Raw genomic sequence first — 18,644 nt, 5'->3', positions numbered from 1 at the left:
TAATCATAAAAGTAATTATAAATAAAAATTTAATAAGAAAGTGTCTAAAATGGCTTTGCTGGCACGGTCGCAGTCCCAACTTTGCAATTCCTTGATGAAAAAAATGACTGCTGAATGTGAATAGTAGGTCTTTTACAGCAAAGGCCCAATCTCCCGTCATTTGGCCCCTCTCTGACTATTTTATTTTCTCAATAAGACGAGCTTTTGTGGTGATGTTCAGTATGGACAATCAGGACAGCCTTATAAAGGGATTGAGAAGGGCATACAAAGGGCTGCGGCAGCATCAAAGCAAGCCCAGCAGCACAATAGAGATGACATTTTTACATCCCAGGGCTGGGGCGGGCAGGGACTGAATGCTGTGTCCACAGCAGTGTCAGTAAACAATGAGCAAAGTGGGAAAGGGGTGAAAACACAAGTCAAAATCTTTTTATTGAAGCCCCTACACATTCATTGGGCATTTTTCAGCCCTGCATTTGAAAGCTCTTCCATTTACTTACTCTCTGGATTCCCCTATTTAACTAACTGACTGATGATGGCTCCATTTTGATATCTGAAGAAAAGAATGGGAATTCTTCCTGAAGTGAATATATTAATTCATGAGATTTAATTGCATTTTATTGGCAGTAAAGAAAATATTAGCTGCATGGTGCTGCTCTTAAAGGAACACGGCCATCTTTAACACCACATTTAAGCCCCCTGTTTAAGAAGCCCCAGCCTTACCCGAGGTACTAGTCTTTCCTGTGGTTCTTGGAAGCAGTGTTTTTCTTTTAGATTACCAGTTCCCGGCATTTAGATTTGGTTGCTTGGGGTTTTTGCATAACAAAACCAGGCTGGACTCCTGTTTAGCTGGTTTCTCATTCCATTTCTTGTGCCCAAGGTCTTGGTGTGGTTCAAGGTACCAGCATGGAAAGTTAAAAACCAGAGGATTTAACCCCGGTCATTTAGCTAATTCAGGTAATCTCAGCAAATACACTAGGTGCAGGAGGGCAGGAATGAGCACTGAAATTTTCTTTTCTGGGCTTTTTTTCCCCCCTGTTATTGCACAGAAACATTTCTGTTAGTATTAGGGTATGATTTAGCACACCAGAGGAAATCTGTCTATCAAGCAAATATTTCTGGCATTGTTTTCTATAGGAATCACTTGCAAAAGTTTCCATCTGAGAAGAGCAGCACTGGTGCTGCTGTTCAATAGCCATCTCAAGTGTCCTTTATCATTAAATTATTTTGGAATGGGGCTGGTCTGATCTCCTAGTGAAGCTTTATCTTTCTTGGAAGCAAGTAAGACTGTAACAGAGAAAATCAATGTTTTATTCCTTGTATCTAATTTCACATTACATCTATGTTTTTAGGCACTTAAATTTTACGGCTAAGGTATCTTGAGTATTGCAAAGTCCAGTGTGAATTGTACCAATGATCGCTGAGAAATCCAATAGAGTGAGTCATATATTTGAGAGACAGAGATTTTCTTTTCACTGTTTTGCTCGAAAATAAGTATAATACTAATGTATTAAAACCTCAGGTTTATGCATACCCAGAAAGTAATTTTATTCTAGCCTGGCTAGCTGGCCTACTGACATGCATTTTCACCACTGCTAAAAATAATGAGGAATCCGAGTGACACACATTCATGGCTAGGAGTGCCATCAGATCCCTTGACCTAATTGAGCATGCCTACACACCTTAGAGTGTTTTGCATAACCAACTTAGACAGCAGGAACATTTCCAACCAGATTGATTGACATATTATATTTCTAACTTAAGCTTAATCAGGACCAAGAATGATTCATTTATACCTTTCAAACTTTAGGAATTGACATGGGAGACAACCAAGCTGCAGACTCCAGTGTAAACAATCATGGAAAGGAAAAAAAATAGATTAATATATTTTATTACTCTACTTAGCTGCTTCAGTTGATGTAATAAAATTAATTAGTTGCTGGTAGGGGAGTTACTTTATTTTATAAAATAAATGCCAAACTAGATTTTTTGCAGGAAAGGTTTTGTCCCAAATCCCTCCTCCACTAAGGATTTATCTGAAGTCATGTGCAGAATCTAGAGCTATCATAAGGTGCAGCTGGATTTTTTTCAGAAACCAGCTGGATGAGAGCTCATCTCCCGGCAATTATCACATTGACTCTCAAATTGAAAGAGTTTCCGGCTTTTAAGGTGTAAAGTATCTTCAAATAAATATCAGCAGTTTCCATGTGCCATCCCTTAAACAGGAACAAAGCCTCATAGAATAGACTGTAATAAAAGTGCTATTTCCAGCATGTGTGTATATGGCTGCTCTATGCTGCAAATGTCCTTTAGCACTTTTTAACCATATTCTCTAGTGTGTCAGCAAAGAGACTCGTCAGAGTATTTAACATTGCTGGGAGCAAAGGAATAAAGTGGAGTCACTGTTGATTATTACTCATTAGCCACAAGGACATCCACTTAACATGTGAATAAATGAATGACACCATGTCCTAATGGAAATGGCCTCAGTGTACCTTTAAGCAAAATGTTGTTTAATATCTTCCATTTGCTGAATAGTAAAGAGGCCTGTTGGACATGCACAGCTAGCAAGCGGCCATTGTTGCTTTGTTCCAATTTCAGCATTTAATAAAAAAAGATGTTGTCTTGACTGCAGCAAAGCTGGGCCTCAAAACCCTGGGTGGCAGCACAGGCTTGTCCTCATTCTGCAAATTCAGAATTTCACTGGCATCCTGAAGGGTTAATGCCCATAAAGCAAATGAAGCCTTAGAAGGTACATGTTCTTCATTATTCTGCTTTACATTCAAACATATAAAATAAAGAACATCTGATATCTTTATTGGTTTTCTTAGATAAAACACAAGCAAGCTATAAGCCTTAATTTTCTTATTACCATTTGTTAACAAGGAAGATAACACTCAAAAGTACTCGATTAGGGCTCCCTTTGATTTGTATCTTGTTATGATTACCAGGGCATATATTTTTGTATCATTACTTTAGTACACTGATAGTTCTGATCAAAGTGATAAAAAGAGGTATTTTAAAAGTGTAAACATTAACCATACAGGTAAACCACATAATCTGAACAGCATCTTGAACAGTGCCATGCTGAAGTACATACTGGGGAGCCAGTCACAGCTGAGGTATACGTTCCTATCTGGAAAGCTGGTAGTCTGGGCTGGAGGAGCCCTTCTGCTCCCACATCCTTTCAACAGCAACTAACACAGTTCACAAGTTTGGTTTTTTAATACAGTACAACTACTGAGGATATAATACTGAAGATATTTGCTATATCGCGTATCTAAATACTCATGATCAGAGTCCAGACCGCATATATCTGTTCTTATGGGAATAAACCAGTTTTAACTATCTAAGGAAAACAACAGCAAGTGCATCAGCTAACGTGAAAAATTTGGGAGGGTATTTTAATGCACGGTCTGATGCCTGATTGTGAAAATTGTGCTGGATCTTTTCCTTACTCTTGTGACTTTGCCTGCATAACAGCTCGCTGCGCTGGAGGCGGCTCACTGCTGTTTCCCAGCTCTCAGGGCTTTCTCCTGTCTTATCCCGGGCCGTGATGGGCACTTTGGCTGCGGTGAATGGGGAGCCTGACACAGCCCGCTACGCCCGGCCGGCCGCTCCCACCAGAACTGGGTCTGACAAGTTGGAAGTCTCTTTCTCCTGCCTCCTGCCTCCTCCTCCTCGCCAACGCTTCCTCTGGCTGGCCCCGCACAGACAGGGAGCGTGCGGGAGATGATTACATCAATCAGTGTCAGGTCTGGGAGCTGTGATTTATGAATATGCATAATGAGCTCTCACCTTTGAGAAGGACTAGCTAGGGAGATAATTGATTAGACAGGAAAAGAGCAGCCAACAGAGAGGGAGAAGGGAGAGGGAGGCCTCTCTGTGCTGTCTCAGGCAGGCCTGGCTGGGGCTCCAGCGAGGCTGTCAAACTGAGAGAGGGATTTCTGAAAAAAAAAAATACGTGTAGGATTTTCAGTGTTTTGTTGAAACATACATAACAAAATGTTTCCTCACAAAATTAATGGGAATTTTCTCCACATTAGGGAAGCCAGGCAGGCACAAAGGCTGCTTTCCCCCCACAGGGAAACCAAGTTCTCACTTCCAGAAGCCAAAGGGGCAGCTTTCCCATGGCTTCCACACCGCTGCTGCAGGAGCATCCCCATGGTCAGAGTGAAGGGAGAGGGCTCTGCGGGCACAGGGAGCTGAGGGCCTCTGTGCAAAGGCAAAGGAGCCTTTAATGGAGGTAGAAAGCTGGGGATGCAATTGTTTTCCCATCATGGTTGCATTATTTTCTTCCATCCCGTTTAAGCATCTGTCTGGCCACTGTGTGAAAGTTTCTATGGAAAACCCACCAGGACACCCAGAGGAAGGGGATGTGGAAATTTGCCTCTAGCTTTCTCTCCCCCCACCCCTCCCATTTTAGATGCCATTAATCTTTTTTTTTTTTTTTTCTTTTTTTTTCCTCAGCAAGAATTGGCTAAGGAAAAAGAGGGATACAAAGTGCAGAGAGACTGGATAAAATTTACATGAGAAACGATCTGTTTTCTAACCCCCCACCCACAGAGATTCCCCCATTTCAGGAGCCTGTCGGAGTGAAAGAGTGGGAACAGTTCCTGGCAGAAAGACAGAGAGCTGCATGGGGCTGCAAAGAGGCAAAAGCTGTTTCTAGGGTGAGCTGTGGCCAGAAAGGACATATGGGGAAAGGAAGAAGACACAGGGGGGGAAAAAGCAGAGATCACAACACTGCCGCAAACTCTGTGGGTCCCTTGCCCGGCCTCCTCTGCTCCCAGCCATTGCTAACAGCAGCCAGGGAGGCTGCAGGCACACACCAGGAGAGGGGTCTCCCCCATCGTAATGCCAGTCAGGAAGAATATTAATTGTGAAACATTAGGACACTATATAAAATGTGTGTATACAGGCACACATATAGTGCAAGCATATATATAAATCTTACCACTTCCAAATGCCTAGGATTTAAAATGTAGTTTATCGGCCTAGTGCAACCCAATCCTATAAATAATACATTCCTATCACTATGACCTCAAAATGTCAATACAGCGCAGCCCTGTGCATTTGCATATCTTGTACTGTCTAAACTTGAAGCATGTCAGCTATGTGCTTCTGTTTGTACTTTAACTTCATTTTAACTCTTGCTTCCTAGCTCTGAGCACCCTCCCCCTCTGCAGAGTCTGTCACCAAAATGAGAAAAGCACCAGCTATTTAATCACCACCACTATAATTATGCCGTTTCCAGGACTGTAAGGAGAGGACAGGTAGGGGACACATCTCCCCGGAAGAGAAGGAAAAGCCTGGGAAGAAAAGCATGAGGGAGCCGCCCCACAGGCTCTACCTGCCCGAGCTGCCCCGTCAGCCGAGGGGATGAGCACAGCCATCTGCGGGCACCGGCTGCTGGGAAGGGAGAAGGGACCAGCCCTCGCCCTCCGACCAACACTCCCTTTGGGATGGTTTCCTAGCGAGAAGGGACCTTTCCCAGATTGGGCCGACTTCCAGCACCTTGCCGGGGAAGCGAAGCTACAAGTTTTGGAGGCGGTGGCTCCCGAGGCGAGGCGTTCGGAGGCGCAGCCGGCACCTCCCGGGCCCGGGAGAGCGCGGACCGGCCCGGGGGCGGCGGAGCGCACGGCCCGCCCGCCCGAAGCGGAGCGGGGCTCCCCGCTGGGGCTCGCCGCCGCGTCTTGCTGCTCGCTGCCCCCGTTCCGGCCGGTAGCTCCCGCCCGAATGCCAACTCCCGGGAGCGGAGGGATGCCCCGGCCCCCCCGCCGTGGGCAGCCCCGGGCCCGCTCAGCGTCACAGAGAGCCTGTGGCGAGCACCCCAAAACCGACCCCTTGGATGCGCGAAAACAGGAGGGGAGGAGGCGGCAGAACTAACGCAGCTGCGCCGCCGACCCGCGGCGGCACCACCGACCCCCGAAGGTTCCTTTCAATTAACCGCCCCGCGGCTCCGCGCTGCCCTGCGCTGCGCGGGGGCGGGGCAGGGAGGGGGTTAATAGCGGCCCCCGGCCATACGGTCCGCGGGGGCGGTGGGTCATCGGCCGGCCGTCCCGCGGGCTGCCCCCGGACCCGCGCACGGACTCGCGCACCCTCCGCCACCGGGCCACGGCGGCGCCTGCAGGGGGCGCTGCGGCTCCAGCGATGCGGCCGCCGCCGCCGCAGGAAGGGCGGCCCGGCCCCGCACGGCCCCGCACGGCCCCGCCGCTGGCCCGGCCCGGCACCGCACGGCCCCGCCGCCCGCGCTCCGCCCGACCCTGAGCCGCTCCCGGCAGCCGCGGAAAAACAGTAACCGACCGGGAGCGGGGTGGAGGAGGAGGGGGGCGGGACTGCGGGAGGAAAACAACTCCAGAGGGGGGAAACGAGAATGTAGTCAAAGTGGCAACAGTTTATTTATTAGCCAAAAATATATACTTTCTTGTACAATTTGGTTCACACATATGTACATTTTTACGGTATGTACAAAAACAAACAACAACAACAACAAAAGAAAGAAAAAAAAAAAAGGGAAACACCTAATTCTCACTGGACTTCCGAAAAAACCTCACAGCTCAGCTAACCCAGGTGATAGTACAGAAGCGGGTATTTTTTTTTCCTTTTGAGTTTTAATATACGGACATGCTTACAAGTTGTAACTATACAGAGATTTTTTACAATCATTACAACAACAATAAAAAATTAACTATGATGATGAGAGCGCCGATAGAACCATAGCGGCGTCAAGTTGGTTCTGGGGCCTGGAAAAAATGACACAGAAAAAAAAATATTTAATAGGATTTCTAGTGAGCTTGGGCTGGCACAATATTTGTAACTCTAGGTAGCTCTGGTTTTGTTGTTGTTGTTATTATTTTAATAGATTTATAAATATAAAAAGCTGTCAGAGTGACTTATAGTAAATGTATTTAGCTATGAAAACACGGCGGGCCCGATCCCCGTGGTTTCAATCAATCAAAAGGGTAATTGGTTTCTCATTGAAATTGAGTGACTGCTATGCCAAATTCGGGGTGGAAGGGCTCAGCCTCTTCAGCTTTCATACTCTGGGTGGGTTTTTTTGTTTCGCTGTCATTATTATTACTACTACTATTATTATTATTATTATTATTATTATTTTATTTTACTATTTTCTGCTGCCTCGGTGCCTCTCCCCCCGGCTAAGCGACAGCGGTGGGTGGTGATCCACGCTGCCGGGGCTCAGGGGTGCGCTCCCGGCCAGGGGCGACCCGCGCCCGGGCTCCGCAGCCGCGCAGCCCCACCGCCCCGGAGCGCGGCTCGGCCTGCCCGCGGGAATCGCTCCCGGGGGCCACAACGGAGAACAGCAGAGAAAATATATAATCAGGATAACCCACCACGCACGCAGAAGAAGAACAAGAAACCGCCCTGGAAAGGGGACCTAAAGAAGCGGAGAAAATAAGCTAACCATTTACAACTGCCTCCATACATCCCGAGGAGACGGAGGGAGCCATCTCTTACCGCCTCTGCACTGGCTGGAAAGCTGTCTTTAGTAACTTTTTCTCTACTTCCAAGGCACTAGATCGATCTAAAAAGAGAAGGGGAAAAAAAAAAAAGCGTTCCTTTATAGTCCCCGTTTTGTTCCTCCCATCCCTGAATTAAGCCTCGAGATTTAAGCTCTTTTCTCAGCGAATTGCAAATACGACACAACAACTGCTCTGCTGCAGAGGTGACCGTCAGAGAAAACACACTGACCCCGGAGCGAGCCTGACCTGGCGGCCGGGTCCTTCCCGCAAAAGCGACAACAACAGCAACAAAAATTATCTCCGTTGGAGGAAGGTAATTCTCGGGGACCGAGGCTGCCCTGGCCAGGAGACCCCCGCCACAGCCCCCAGGGTCCCCGCGGCCGCCCGCCCGCCGCCACCTGCGCCCCGACGGCTGCGGTGCGCCGAGCCGGACCGCGCCGGGCCCGGGGCACCGTCAGAAACGCGCGGGGCCGGCGGCCCCCACCGCGGCCCCACGCACACGGCCCCGCGGGGCCTTCCGCGCCGCTCCGCTCCGCACCGCACCACCGAGCCCCCCGCGGCGGCTGCCGGCCCGGCCCGTCCCCGCCGCGTCCCTCAGCGGTCACCTGCTCCGACGGGCTCTGCGCTCTGCGCCTGGTCCGCGGGCCGCGGGAAGGCGGCGGCGGGGGGAGCGGCGGAGGCGGCCCCCAGCCCCAGCAGGTGGGGAGTGTTCAGTAAGGCCAGCGGGTGCGGGGGGTGGTGGTGGTGATGGGCCGGGAAGGCGCGGTTGGTCCAGTTGGGGAACTTGCCCAGGGGGCAGGAGGAGACGAGTCTGTGGGGCGGCGGGGTGGGCAGCGGCAGCGGCTGGGGGGCGGCCGCCGGCGGAGAGCCGCCGCCAGGAGACTTGCGGGGGTTGTCCGGGCTGGTGGCCGTCTCGGCCAGCGACCAGATCTTGGGTTTCGGCAAGGCGCCGGCCAAAGCGCCGTCCGTCGGGGAGGAGGCGGCGGAGGAAGAGGCAGAGGAGGGGGGCGAGAGGTGGGGCGGCGGCGGCGGGAGCGGCGGTTTGAGGGGCTCCGGGCCGACGGGCGCGGCCGTGGAGGGCAGCTCGCACTTGTGGTGGTGGTGGTGATGGTGATGGTGGTGCAGGTGGTGGTGGCGGAGGTGGTGTGGCTCCCCCTCGGAGGCCTTGTCGTAGCGCTCCTCGGAGCCGGGCAGGTCCTCAAAGCCCTCGGATCCCTCCGAGTCCGTCTTGGAGTCAGAGTGCAGGAGGTCAGCATCCTGTAGATCGTCCTCAAGCTCGTCCTTGTTGCTTTCGATATTCTCGGTGTCGATGTTCTCGAGGTCGATCTCCTCCTCGTCTTCCCTCTTGTCCTCTTCCCCCTCGTGGTCGCTCCCATAGGAGTTGCCCTCCTCGTCCGTCCTGCTGCGGGGGGCCCAGGTCATTTTGTTCTCCTTCTTGAGCCGCCGCCGTGCGTTGGCGAACCAGGTGGAGACCTGGGTGAGGGTCATTTTGGTGATGATGGCCAGCATGATCTTCTCGCCCTTGGTGGGGTAGGGATTTTTCCGGTGCTCGTTGAGCCAGGCCTTGAGGGTGCTGGTGCTTTCCCGAGTGGCGTTCTTGGGCCGCGACGGGTCCCCGAACTGGTACTGCCCGTAGGGATAGAAGGCAGGGTGGTGGGGGGGGAAGGCGGCGTGCTGCACCCCCGGGCTCTCCTTCAGCTCGTACTGGGCGCCCTGCAGCGAGAGGGAAGGGGCGGCCCGGCTGAGATAGTGCGCCGGGCCCGGGTCCGCTCTGTCCCGCCGCCGTTACCGGGAACGGAGCCCGTCGGCACCGGCGCGGCGGCCGGGCCGCGCTGCCTCCCCCACCGCGGAGCGCCCCGGCGCCGATCCCGGGTGCGCTGCGGCCCCGGCAGCCCGGGCCCCACCGGCGGCCACCCGGCCGAGGCGGCAGCCGGTGCCCGGGGGTGCCTCGGGGGCAGCACCGGCTCCCCACTTGCGTGTGCCCGGCGGGGCCGGCGGCTGCTGGGGCCGGTCCCCGCGGCCGTCAAACCCCCGGGCGGAGCGGGGGGAAGCTGCGGGGCCGCCGTTCCAGCCCTGCCCCTCTCCGGCGGCTCTCCGAGGCAGGGCGGCGATAGCGCCCGTCTCTCCCCAGACAGCCTTCCCGGCGTCTCCCCCGGCTCCCCCCGGGCCGATCCCCAGCGCGAACCGAGCGCCCCGGGGAGCGAGCGGCGAGCCCCGGGGGCCTCTTACCAGCTGGGGGAAGATGGGCAGCTCTGCGGCGTAGGGCAGGAAGGCTCCGTAACCCTGGGCGGCGGCGGCGGCGGCGTAGGGCGCGCCGTACATGGAGGAGAGCACGTTGGAGAGGGTCCCGGACGGGGCCAGCTCGGCGCCGCCGCGGGAGCCGCCGCTCCCCGGGCGCTCCGCCGGGTAAAGCGGCCTGATGTACTGGTAGCCCAGCTGGGGGAAAGACATGGTGGGGGAGCGGGGTAGGGGAGGGGGGAGGAGGAAGAGGAGGGGGGGGAGACGAGAGGAAGAAGGGAGAGAAAGGGTAGAAAGTAGCAGGGCCGGGAGCGGAGGAGGGAGCCGGGTCGCTCGCCCTCGCCGGCCGCCCGCACTTTCAGCGCCTCCCGCAAACTCCGGCAGACATGGGGGGGAGCCGGGGGTGCGCGGAGGCCGCGGGCTCCCTCCTGTCCTCGGCCGCCGCGGTAAACGATCCGATCGCTTCTTTCTTCTCTCACTTTTCCTATTGATCTGAGTGGACCCAGGTCAGGTCCTAACAGATTGCCTGAGATTATTGGGACTCTGGGCTCTGATTGACATTTCTAGTCTCTCACAAGCCCCTCCTATTTCTTTTAAGTCTCTCTCTCCCTCTGCCTCCCTCTCTCTCTCATGCCCAGAGCTCGCTCTCGCCGGGTTTGTCACTAGCTGCTTTTTTTTTTTTCCTTTTTTTTTTTTTTTCTAAATCTGTTTACTGACGTCGCGATCTTTTATTTGAGTTGCTTTCAAATCTCGTTTTAGCGATCGCCAATCAGTTGTGTGTTTTACAAAGGTTTAACCCTGCCTCATGGTATTCTAATTATATAGAGATAGATTTAGATATAATTTCTTTCTTAGCCCACTCTCACTCAGAGCATAGGAAGCCGGGGTGTCATTTGTGAGCGGTACACGAGAGGGACAGGGAAAAGTTGTGACATTTAAAAAATAAAGGCTCACACCAACACCATCCCCCAGTTCCCCTTTTCAGGTTTTTAGATTTACAACCTTTCCTTGCCCGGAATAATTTTGTTTTCTTTATTAAGATATTCCCTCCTTTCCCCCTCTCCGGCCCTTTGAGGGTTACATCTCCTAATATAGATTTAAAAGTCTATTGCATTTTTTAAAATTTACATTTCCAGAGCTACCTTGAAAAATTTCCTAATGTACTGGATCTTTAAGGAGTTCTCTACATTTTGTCTGGGCTAACAGTGCGCAGATACAGTGGAAAAGCTAAGTTAATTTTCCTCCTAATAAGGGACTTCAAAGAGTTGTAGGTCACAATTTTACATCAAAGGCAGAAAAGAAGGCAAATTAAAATCTTAACAAAGGAGAGACGGGAGCAGCCCTCTGGGCCATTAGTAAATAAGTGGTGTGAAAAAAGGGACAATGACAGGCACTGGAATTAAACTCATTAACACCTTTTTGTCTTGGTGCGAAATCTCTAATTAGGAAATTTATGATCATTTTGCTTATTCCCTCTGTTCTGAATCACTACAAGGCTAAGAAGGAAGTACCTGGTACTTGCAACATTTGCAAAGGGAGCAGTGGCACGGGTTTGTAAGGAACTGTTGGGAAGAAGTCAAGATACGGTTTAATTACAGAATAGGGTTTGGGTTTTTTTATGATCCACACATTTTAAATTACGATTTGTATTTTTTTATTGATGTTGTTATTGTTGCGGGCCCCCCCCCTCCCCTTTTCCTTCTCTGAAACCAGCGTGAGTTGCAATTTAGCCTTTTAAGAGTAGTTAAAATACAGTTCAATCACGGCACGTCTTTGGCAAGCGCCGGTGTGCCCTGCTCCGCTGATGTGGGCACAGGAAGAGCCTGGGCTGGAACCTAAAAAGTTCACACAACACGTGGGGAGAGGAGACCTGAACCTGCCACCGTTATCTGCTTTTTAAAATACTAGGTGTCTAAATAAAACAAAAAGTTTGAAAGGTCTTTTGAGGAGTTGCGGCTGAAGGAGAGCCGTTTAACCGTATTCCCCTCTCTTCCTAAATACTCTCTGGATTTATTGCCTTTAAAATATGATTTAGGTACAATATAACCACTGTGCCCACAGTATGGATTTTTATAACTACATTTCTTTAAAAATGAAATTCATGTCAGATTATGCAGTTAAAGGAATCGACCTTGATAGCTTGCTATAATAAAACTGTATCAGCTTGTAATAAATGCGGATTATAGCAAAGCAAGCTCCAGAATTAAAATTCCCTGAATCAATATATGAAAATCTGTAGGAAACATCTCTAATCGTATTAAGTTCATCTTTATAGCATTTCATATCTGCTAATCTAGTGCAAAAACAACTCTGGGTTGGAAGAATTTATTTTCTTCTATTCAACGTTGGTGCTTTTGATAGTACAATGAAAGGGAGATAATATTAAATTCAGTTATAAGTTTATTTCTTTTTTACTCAAAAGGAAAACAGGCAGCGAACGCCACGTCCTGATGTGCTTTAAACTTTTCTGTAGAGGCAGCGCTTGCTGGGGCGACGCGATGTCGAGGGGGTCGGCGGAGAGTTTGGGTGCAGACCGCAACTTTTAAAAATATCTACTCCGGAGAGAAAAGGGGCGGATATGACAACTGGGATAAATCCGTTGCCGTCTGATGCGGTCGTGCTCGCCACTCCGGCGTTACAGTCGGGCTGTGCCCCCCACGCGCGGGCACGGGATACACACGTGTCCCACAAAACTGGACCCGTCTTTTTGTGGCTGCACGTCTGATGCGGAGAGTCAAATACGGAGGGATTATTTTCTGATTTTTAATCAGGAGCACAATCAATATGAGTTCGTCCCCGCGGGAGCCGCCGGCAGTGGCGGGCGGTGCTGCGATGGGGACTGCCGGGGGGTCCCCGGAGCAGGGGGGTGGGGCTGCCGCGGGTAAGTGGTGGTGGACAGCCGAGAGGGAGACATGGGAGGAGAGAAATTTATGGGTGCAAATGGATCCAGGTCAGGGTGAGGGTGAGGGATGGTTTATTAACGGGAAAGAAACGGAGAGGAAGCATAGCCGTACCGAGTGGACGGGAGGAGAAATCTGTAGGGATGTTCTTGGCTGAGAGGGAGGGAAAAGAAAGCGGAGAAGAGAGCAAACGGTGGGGAAGAGCGGGAGGAAAAGAGACGTCTTCCCGGGGTGCGGGAGCGATGCCCACGGCAAGAAGCGCCGCACGCCTCTGGCAGCGGGAGGGCCGCAGTGGGATGGGACGAGCGCGGCACTGGGGCCGGCTGGTGCCGGGCGAGGAGAGGAGCTTTGCAGGGCAGGGCGAGCGGGAAGCGGCGATGGGAGCCGAGCAGGGAACGGAAAGAAGCCCGTTCCCCACGGACGAGGAAATAGCAGGGAAAGAGTGAAGCCGAGCGGGAGTCGCTTTGCCTGGCTGAAGCCGGAGGGAGATGAGCAGAGGCTGGAGCCGGCCCGTCCAGCAGGGCGGCGAGGGGAGCAGCGGCGCCGGGCCCGACGGCCGCCGCCCCCGGGGAGCTGTGGCGGCGGAGCCCTCTTCGGCCGGCCAGACACGTGTCTCCTGGCCGGGACCTGTCAGAGCAGCGAGAGCGGGTCCTGATTTATCACCCGAAACACACACACACACACACCCCCGCCCGCCCTCCCCCCGGCCTCGCCTCCCGCCTCTCCCGGCGGCTCACAGCGTCGCCGAGCTAAAATCGAACCTCCCTCCGGCGGCCGCGGGGCGTCCCCGATCCCGCAGCCTGCTCTGGGCTGAGGAACGGGGCACCCTCCGTGGGCAGCATCGCGCCCGCCCCGATGCCCCCGGGACCCTCCTCTCGGTTCTTGTCGCTCAAGCCCCGCCGCGCCCCTCTCCTCCAGGTCACGGGGGACCGCGGGGACGGAGGTGGCCCTGGCCCCGGGGTGTCTCTCTGCCGCAGTGCCCCTCTGAGGAGCCGAAGGCTGCGTGCTGGAAGTTGCGGGAGAGCTGAAGGCAGGGTTGAGGGTTCAGGCTGACTCCCGCGGGGTGCCGGCGTGCGTGCAGGGTGGGAGCTGCGCCATGCCACAGGACACGAGGGACGGGGCGCAGCCACCGGGGGAAGGGGGGTAAACAAACAAGTAGGATTAGGAGAAGGGCCGCAGTAAAACAAGAGTTAAAAAATAGAGGGAAAGATCAAAGCGCTGTGTAAAAGACTCTTCAAATTACACGTTTGAAGCTTTTCCATAATTCCAAGGCGACAGATAGATAACAAGCTGCACATTCCTTATCACATATGGAATCAATCTGAAAGGAGTCTCTTGATCAGAATCTGTTAATTGCAGTGACATATGATTTGGAAAGAAAACACAATTAATGACCCTTCATGTTAAGACTTTGGGACGAGGCCACTGGCAATCTTCACTCTGCAGCCAATGTCAACTCAACTATTATCGGTAGTAGTAGTACTACTAGTAGTAAACTATTAAACAGAGACATTCTTCGAGCCTCGGCGACTGTTTTGTCTCTGTTCCCGTTGCATGTTTCTTCAGAAGGGGGAGGAGAAGAGAAAGGGACAGGAGTGAGTGTGTGCCTTTCCTTCAAGGTTTGGGGAGCTAAAATGATTTAGTACCTTGTCTGTAAATCTAATGACCTAAGGTGAGAAAAAATACTTCATCTTTTATTATTACCATTTGTGGTGAGCGTTACCAGGAAACAGCAGAATCCTTTTGAAATGGTAAGTGTATGTATCCATTTAAAATCCATTATTGCTGAGATTTTCCCAAAGAGAAATAAGGCAAATCTGCCCAATCTCATTTTCTAGCGCCCTCTGTCCACAGCTGCCCTTAGCTCGGCCGGCCCTTCCAGGGCGCTGGGACCGTCGAGGCTCGGCGGAGCCTCCCTGGGTGCTGTGGGTCCTGTGGCTGCGGGGAGGGCCCGCAGCCAGAGCGGGTGCTCCGCGGCTGTTAATGCACCACGCGTTCTGTAATGTTAGGAGAGGAGGTAGCAAGCTTTTCAAAAGCTTTACTCTGTCATTAAAAGGTATTGGCTTTGTTTTAGAAGGGGGAGGGAGAGGTTCATTTGAAGGTTAGAAAGCATACACTTTAATAGGATCGAAGTGAAATTAGTTAATAAGAAAATGCTGGCCAGAAGCTCTCCGGGCTTTTAAGTGCTCTCCAGGCCATTTAGGGAAATTGAATAAGAACAGACTCCGTTACCTGCAGCCCCAAGTATTATCTCCAGTTCTGCACAGAGGCGAGAAGGGAAAAATAGTGCCTGAGAGACCTGAAGTCCCGTACACCTCCTGCCAACCTATTTCCTCGAGAAATAATGCCCCCTTTCTGCTCGCAGGCGTGTTCTCCTCCTGCTTCTTCCGCTTTTAAGCAGCTCAGGCTACAGTGTGTACCACAAGGGGGTAAGCAAAGGTAAGGGGCTATCAGCAGATGCCGAAGGCTGCGGGGGCAGCTCTGAGCACAGCCTGGTTACCGCCGGGGCAAAGCTGGCCTCTTGGGTTTTTTCCCCCTTCCATTTCTCTGAACTTTTTTTCCCCACCGTTGTGGCGCTTTGTTGATTTGCGTTCGGACCGTTGTCAGTAGGTCAGTATATTGTGTTACCCAACTTCCGATCCGCTCCCTTTCTCCCTGCCTTTAAACTTTATAGTTTCTAGACGTGTTAATAAAACCTTTCCTTTGGTAGGTAAATCGTTCATTAGAAACCCCACCGAAACCTGGAAAGACTTCAGAAAAAAAAAGCAACGCTCAGGAATGATAGCTTGGGAAAAGCCTTTTGTCCAAAAACTGCATAATTGTCGTGAATCGTAGGATACATTAATCTTTATAGGAATTTGTGATTCATATCTGTGGTTTGACCGTTTAGGTGATTTACAATCTGTTAGTGCAATTCACTAATTTTATGCCAATATATTTTATGCGCCCAGTTAGATTTTCCGTCGCCTATCAAAATGAGTGTCCGGTGTGCCTTGCCGGTGTCGGTGTGGCTCTGTGAGTCCGGCGGGGCCGGTCCCGGCGCTGCGCGGGGGCGGAGGAGTGGGCGCGAAGTGCGCATAGCTGCAGGAAACTTCCCCTCCACGTTTTCCTCGTCTGCAGCCCCGGCTCTTATCGTTCGGGCCGGGACCGTCCCCACTTTCCTCCGCTGGTGAGAGGATGTCCGCGGCTCCGGTACCGGCTGCGTCTGGAAGGCTGTAGCCTTTTTTTAAACCTCACCAGAGGGTGTCCTGGGTTTCTCGAGTTTTAGCAGCGGGTTTAAACCCAGATTATTGCTCCCTGCTGGTCCGTTCCCTGGCACGCCCTCGGGGGAGCCTCCGGCATGGTGCAGCGGGGAGCTGGTCCCGCGCGGCACTGCGGGGGCTCACCGCTCCCCATGCCCTGACCGGCCCCCCGGGCTGCCACCGTGGGAGGGTGCCTCTTCGGCTTTCCCGGAGGATGCCCTCTTCCCTCGTCCCCAGCCCACCGGGAGGTGTCTCCCCCCGGGCTGGGGCCGGTGCATCCGGTGTGGAGCGGGGAGAGGGGCGGCTGGAGGTGCCGTGCGTGGAAAATGCAGCTCAAACGACACCTCTGGAGGTTTTCCGTGTGGCAGCGAAATGGGGCATTCCTCGCGTGGGTTGTTTCAGCACTCTCCGGCCGCCGCATGGGAGAGCTGGGGATGGGGATGGCTCCGTGTAATTTGTAACTGGGTTTATTAGCTGGAGGGGAAAACACAAGCAAAGAAAAAGAGCAGCAGCTGCGCTAAAGATAACACTGCGTGGAGTCTAATCTTGTGACACAATCATTAATTACTATTGTATTAATTACTATTTTTCCAAAACAGTCCCTTCCCGGAAGAGCTTACAGCCCACATCTGCTGTGCAATGATACTCTGGATAGAGAAACGATTCCCGCATTAGGTCCCAGGTAGAGTTTACAAATGGCAACACCTACAGTATCAAAGCCCGTCATCTTGCAGCCTGAGATTTTCTGTCCCATCGGCCTGGCCAGGATGATTTTGATGCCGATAAAATATATTTAAATATCAAAGTCTTTATTCACGTACATATTCCGTCCAAACTTTCAGATCGCAGTGGCGTAACTGCTTTATTTGCTCTTCATCCCACAGATACTGCCTTATATCAGTAACAAACAAGCATTGATTTTATGGTAAAGTCACTTTGGGATGGGAATGAGTAACTCCAGGCAGTGCTATCACTGTATTACATGGAAATGGCCCAGGTAACAAGATGAACATTGATTCAGCATTATGTTTGATCAATAATGAAATAAGTAACTTCAGGGCCAAATTAAAATGCAAGCTGGCTTAACGTTGCCAGCTTCTGGGCTAAGTGACAAGGCTAATTCAGCAGGGAAATGGCAATATTTGCATTAGAGGCTGCATCTGTTGTTTGGTGGAAGAGGCTGGATCTGCAATAACGCCGGATGGAAGTGCAGGGAGCAGGTTTGGGGAGAGCCCCACCGGTGCCGGGCCGGTATGTCCGGGCCCCACCAGGGCAGCGCCATTTCCCTCGGGGTCCCCTCGCCTCCCAGCCACGACGTTGTAAAAAAACCCCAAACACTTCAGGGAGGTTACCAGCACGCTACCCGGCAGATAACCGGGTGGTGTTAGCACTTAGAGAAGTAAATAAGCTGTTGTAACCTCCTCGGCGGGCGGGAGCCGGGCTCTGCCTGCCCCGGGCCCGGGCAGGCTCCGTGGAGTGTCCTGGACGTAAGCAGGCAAAGGGAAGTGACTGAGGAGATGGGTGGGAACATGTCCAGAGCTCCCTGCATCGGCGGCCTATGGCCCGGTTTATCCACTGTTCTCTCCATGGCCGATTTCCACATCTCTGCCAGCGTTACCGGGACGGTGACATGTTTTGATTCCCAGTAGCGATTGTCGCCTTCAGCTGGAAGTGGGACACAGGGCAAGTCACCGAGGACTAAAACTCGATTGGGGTAGAAAGCCTGTCAGGTGTAGCCCCATGCACCAAACCAGAGCTAGGGCCATGGGAGAACGAAGCCTGCAGAGATTCCCGGGCAGCTCTGCCGTTCCATACCCAGGAGAATTTTACCACCCGGGAGAGCAAGGAGCAACGGGGGCAAGGCAATTTGAGGCAACTGGGTGTGCAGGTGTGTGCAGTGAGGAGCGTGTGGACAGGCATGGAAAGACAGGACAGGGAGCCGGCATGTGACATAAACTGGGGACACCTAGTACTGGGGTATTTTTCTAAGTTGTATTTTTTTAGATAATTTTTACACATTTCCTCCAATGTAGGGAAAAAAATAAAAGGAAGGGCTCTCTCCACAAGAAAAGGAGACGCCTCTCAGTGCAGCCCTGCTAAGATGAGTGTGCCAGGGACGTGTTCTACGTGCTTCTACCCCATGGCTGGAAACTTCCTCAAGGCAGAAAGAGCTGCTTCTGTACCGGGGAGGGGACCAAGCTTGGCAGGAGCAGGGGAGACCTCAATGCGGCCCCGGCCGTGGGTATTTTTCCCACCCACCCGGCCTCGGCGCTGCTGCCAGCTCGGTGCAGCCAGGAGAACTGAGCCCTAAATCGGGCCCAGAGTGGCGAGGTGCGGCTGGAAATGGGTAATGCGAGGGGTGAGGGACGGTCCGGCGGTGTGCAGCAGCGCCGGGGGAGAGAACCGGTCTCCACCTACCCCAGCCGGCGGGAGCTCGGCACCCGGGCCGGATGAGGGGACGGGAGAGGCGCAGAGTGCATGGCATGGCACGGCACCGCAGGCTCCCCCGATTCCCAGGCGGAGGGATTGAGCCCCCCTGGGGGTGTCGGTGCAAGCCCGGAGGGGGTGCAGGCCTGGGGATGGATTTAGGCCAGGCGGAGCTGGAGCCCGGGCAGCCCCGCGTTGCTCTTGCGGGCGGTGGGATCCCCGCCAATGTGGAGCGCTGCCGGGACAGCCCCCAGACGCGGCGCAGGGAGGGAGAGAGGGAAGGAGCCGCCGTAGCCCCGCCACACACCGGGAGCCTTCGGGAAGTGCGGGACGAGCTCGGCCGGAGCGGGGTTTCA

At 52.8% G+C, this 18,644-nt stretch overlaps 1 protein-coding gene across 1 annotated transcript; it reads right to left on the bottom strand.

The window, feature by feature from the left end:
* Positions 1–6,374: 6,374 nt before the first annotated feature.
* IRX3 (iroquois homeobox 3) lies at positions 6,375–10,390 on the bottom strand. Its single transcript, XM_069026781.1, has 4 exons — positions 9,711–10,390; positions 8,087–9,194; positions 7,477–7,543; positions 6,375–6,743 (listed from the first exon to the last, which is right to left on the bottom strand). The coding sequence occupies exons 1-4, from the start codon at positions 9,930–9,932 to the stop codon at positions 6,689–6,691; spliced, it is 1,452 nt and encodes a 483-aa protein (XP_068882882.1). The 5' UTR covers positions 9,933–10,390; the 3' UTR covers positions 6,375–6,688.
* Between the last annotated feature and the right edge of the window lie 8,254 nt (positions 10,391–18,644).

This window comes from Aphelocoma coerulescens, chromosome 11 (genome assembly GCF_041296385.1).
Source record: "Aphelocoma coerulescens isolate FSJ_1873_10779 chromosome 11, UR_Acoe_1.0, whole genome shotgun sequence".
NCBI lineage: Eukaryota > Metazoa > Chordata > Aves > Passeriformes > Corvidae > Aphelocoma > Aphelocoma coerulescens.
This window is presented reverse-complemented; position numbering and strand designations above follow the sequence as displayed.

What these genes read in the sequence shown, in the direction of transcription:
- IRX3 (XM_069026781.1), bottom strand. Translation starts at nt 9,932, where the DNA reads ATGTCTTTCCCCCAGCTGGGCTACCAGTACATCAGGCCGCTTTACCCG. An exon ending in TGCCCATCTTCCCCCAGCTG is followed by an intron (nt 9,195 to 9,710) that starts GTAAGAGGCCCC and finishes CTCTCGCTGCAG; the next exon opens with GGCGCCCAGTACGAGCTGAA. An exon ending in TTCCAGCCAGTGCAGAGGCG is followed by an intron (nt 6,744 to 7,476) that starts GTAAGAGATGGC and finishes CATTTTTTCCAG; the next exon opens with GCCCCAGAACCAACTTGACG.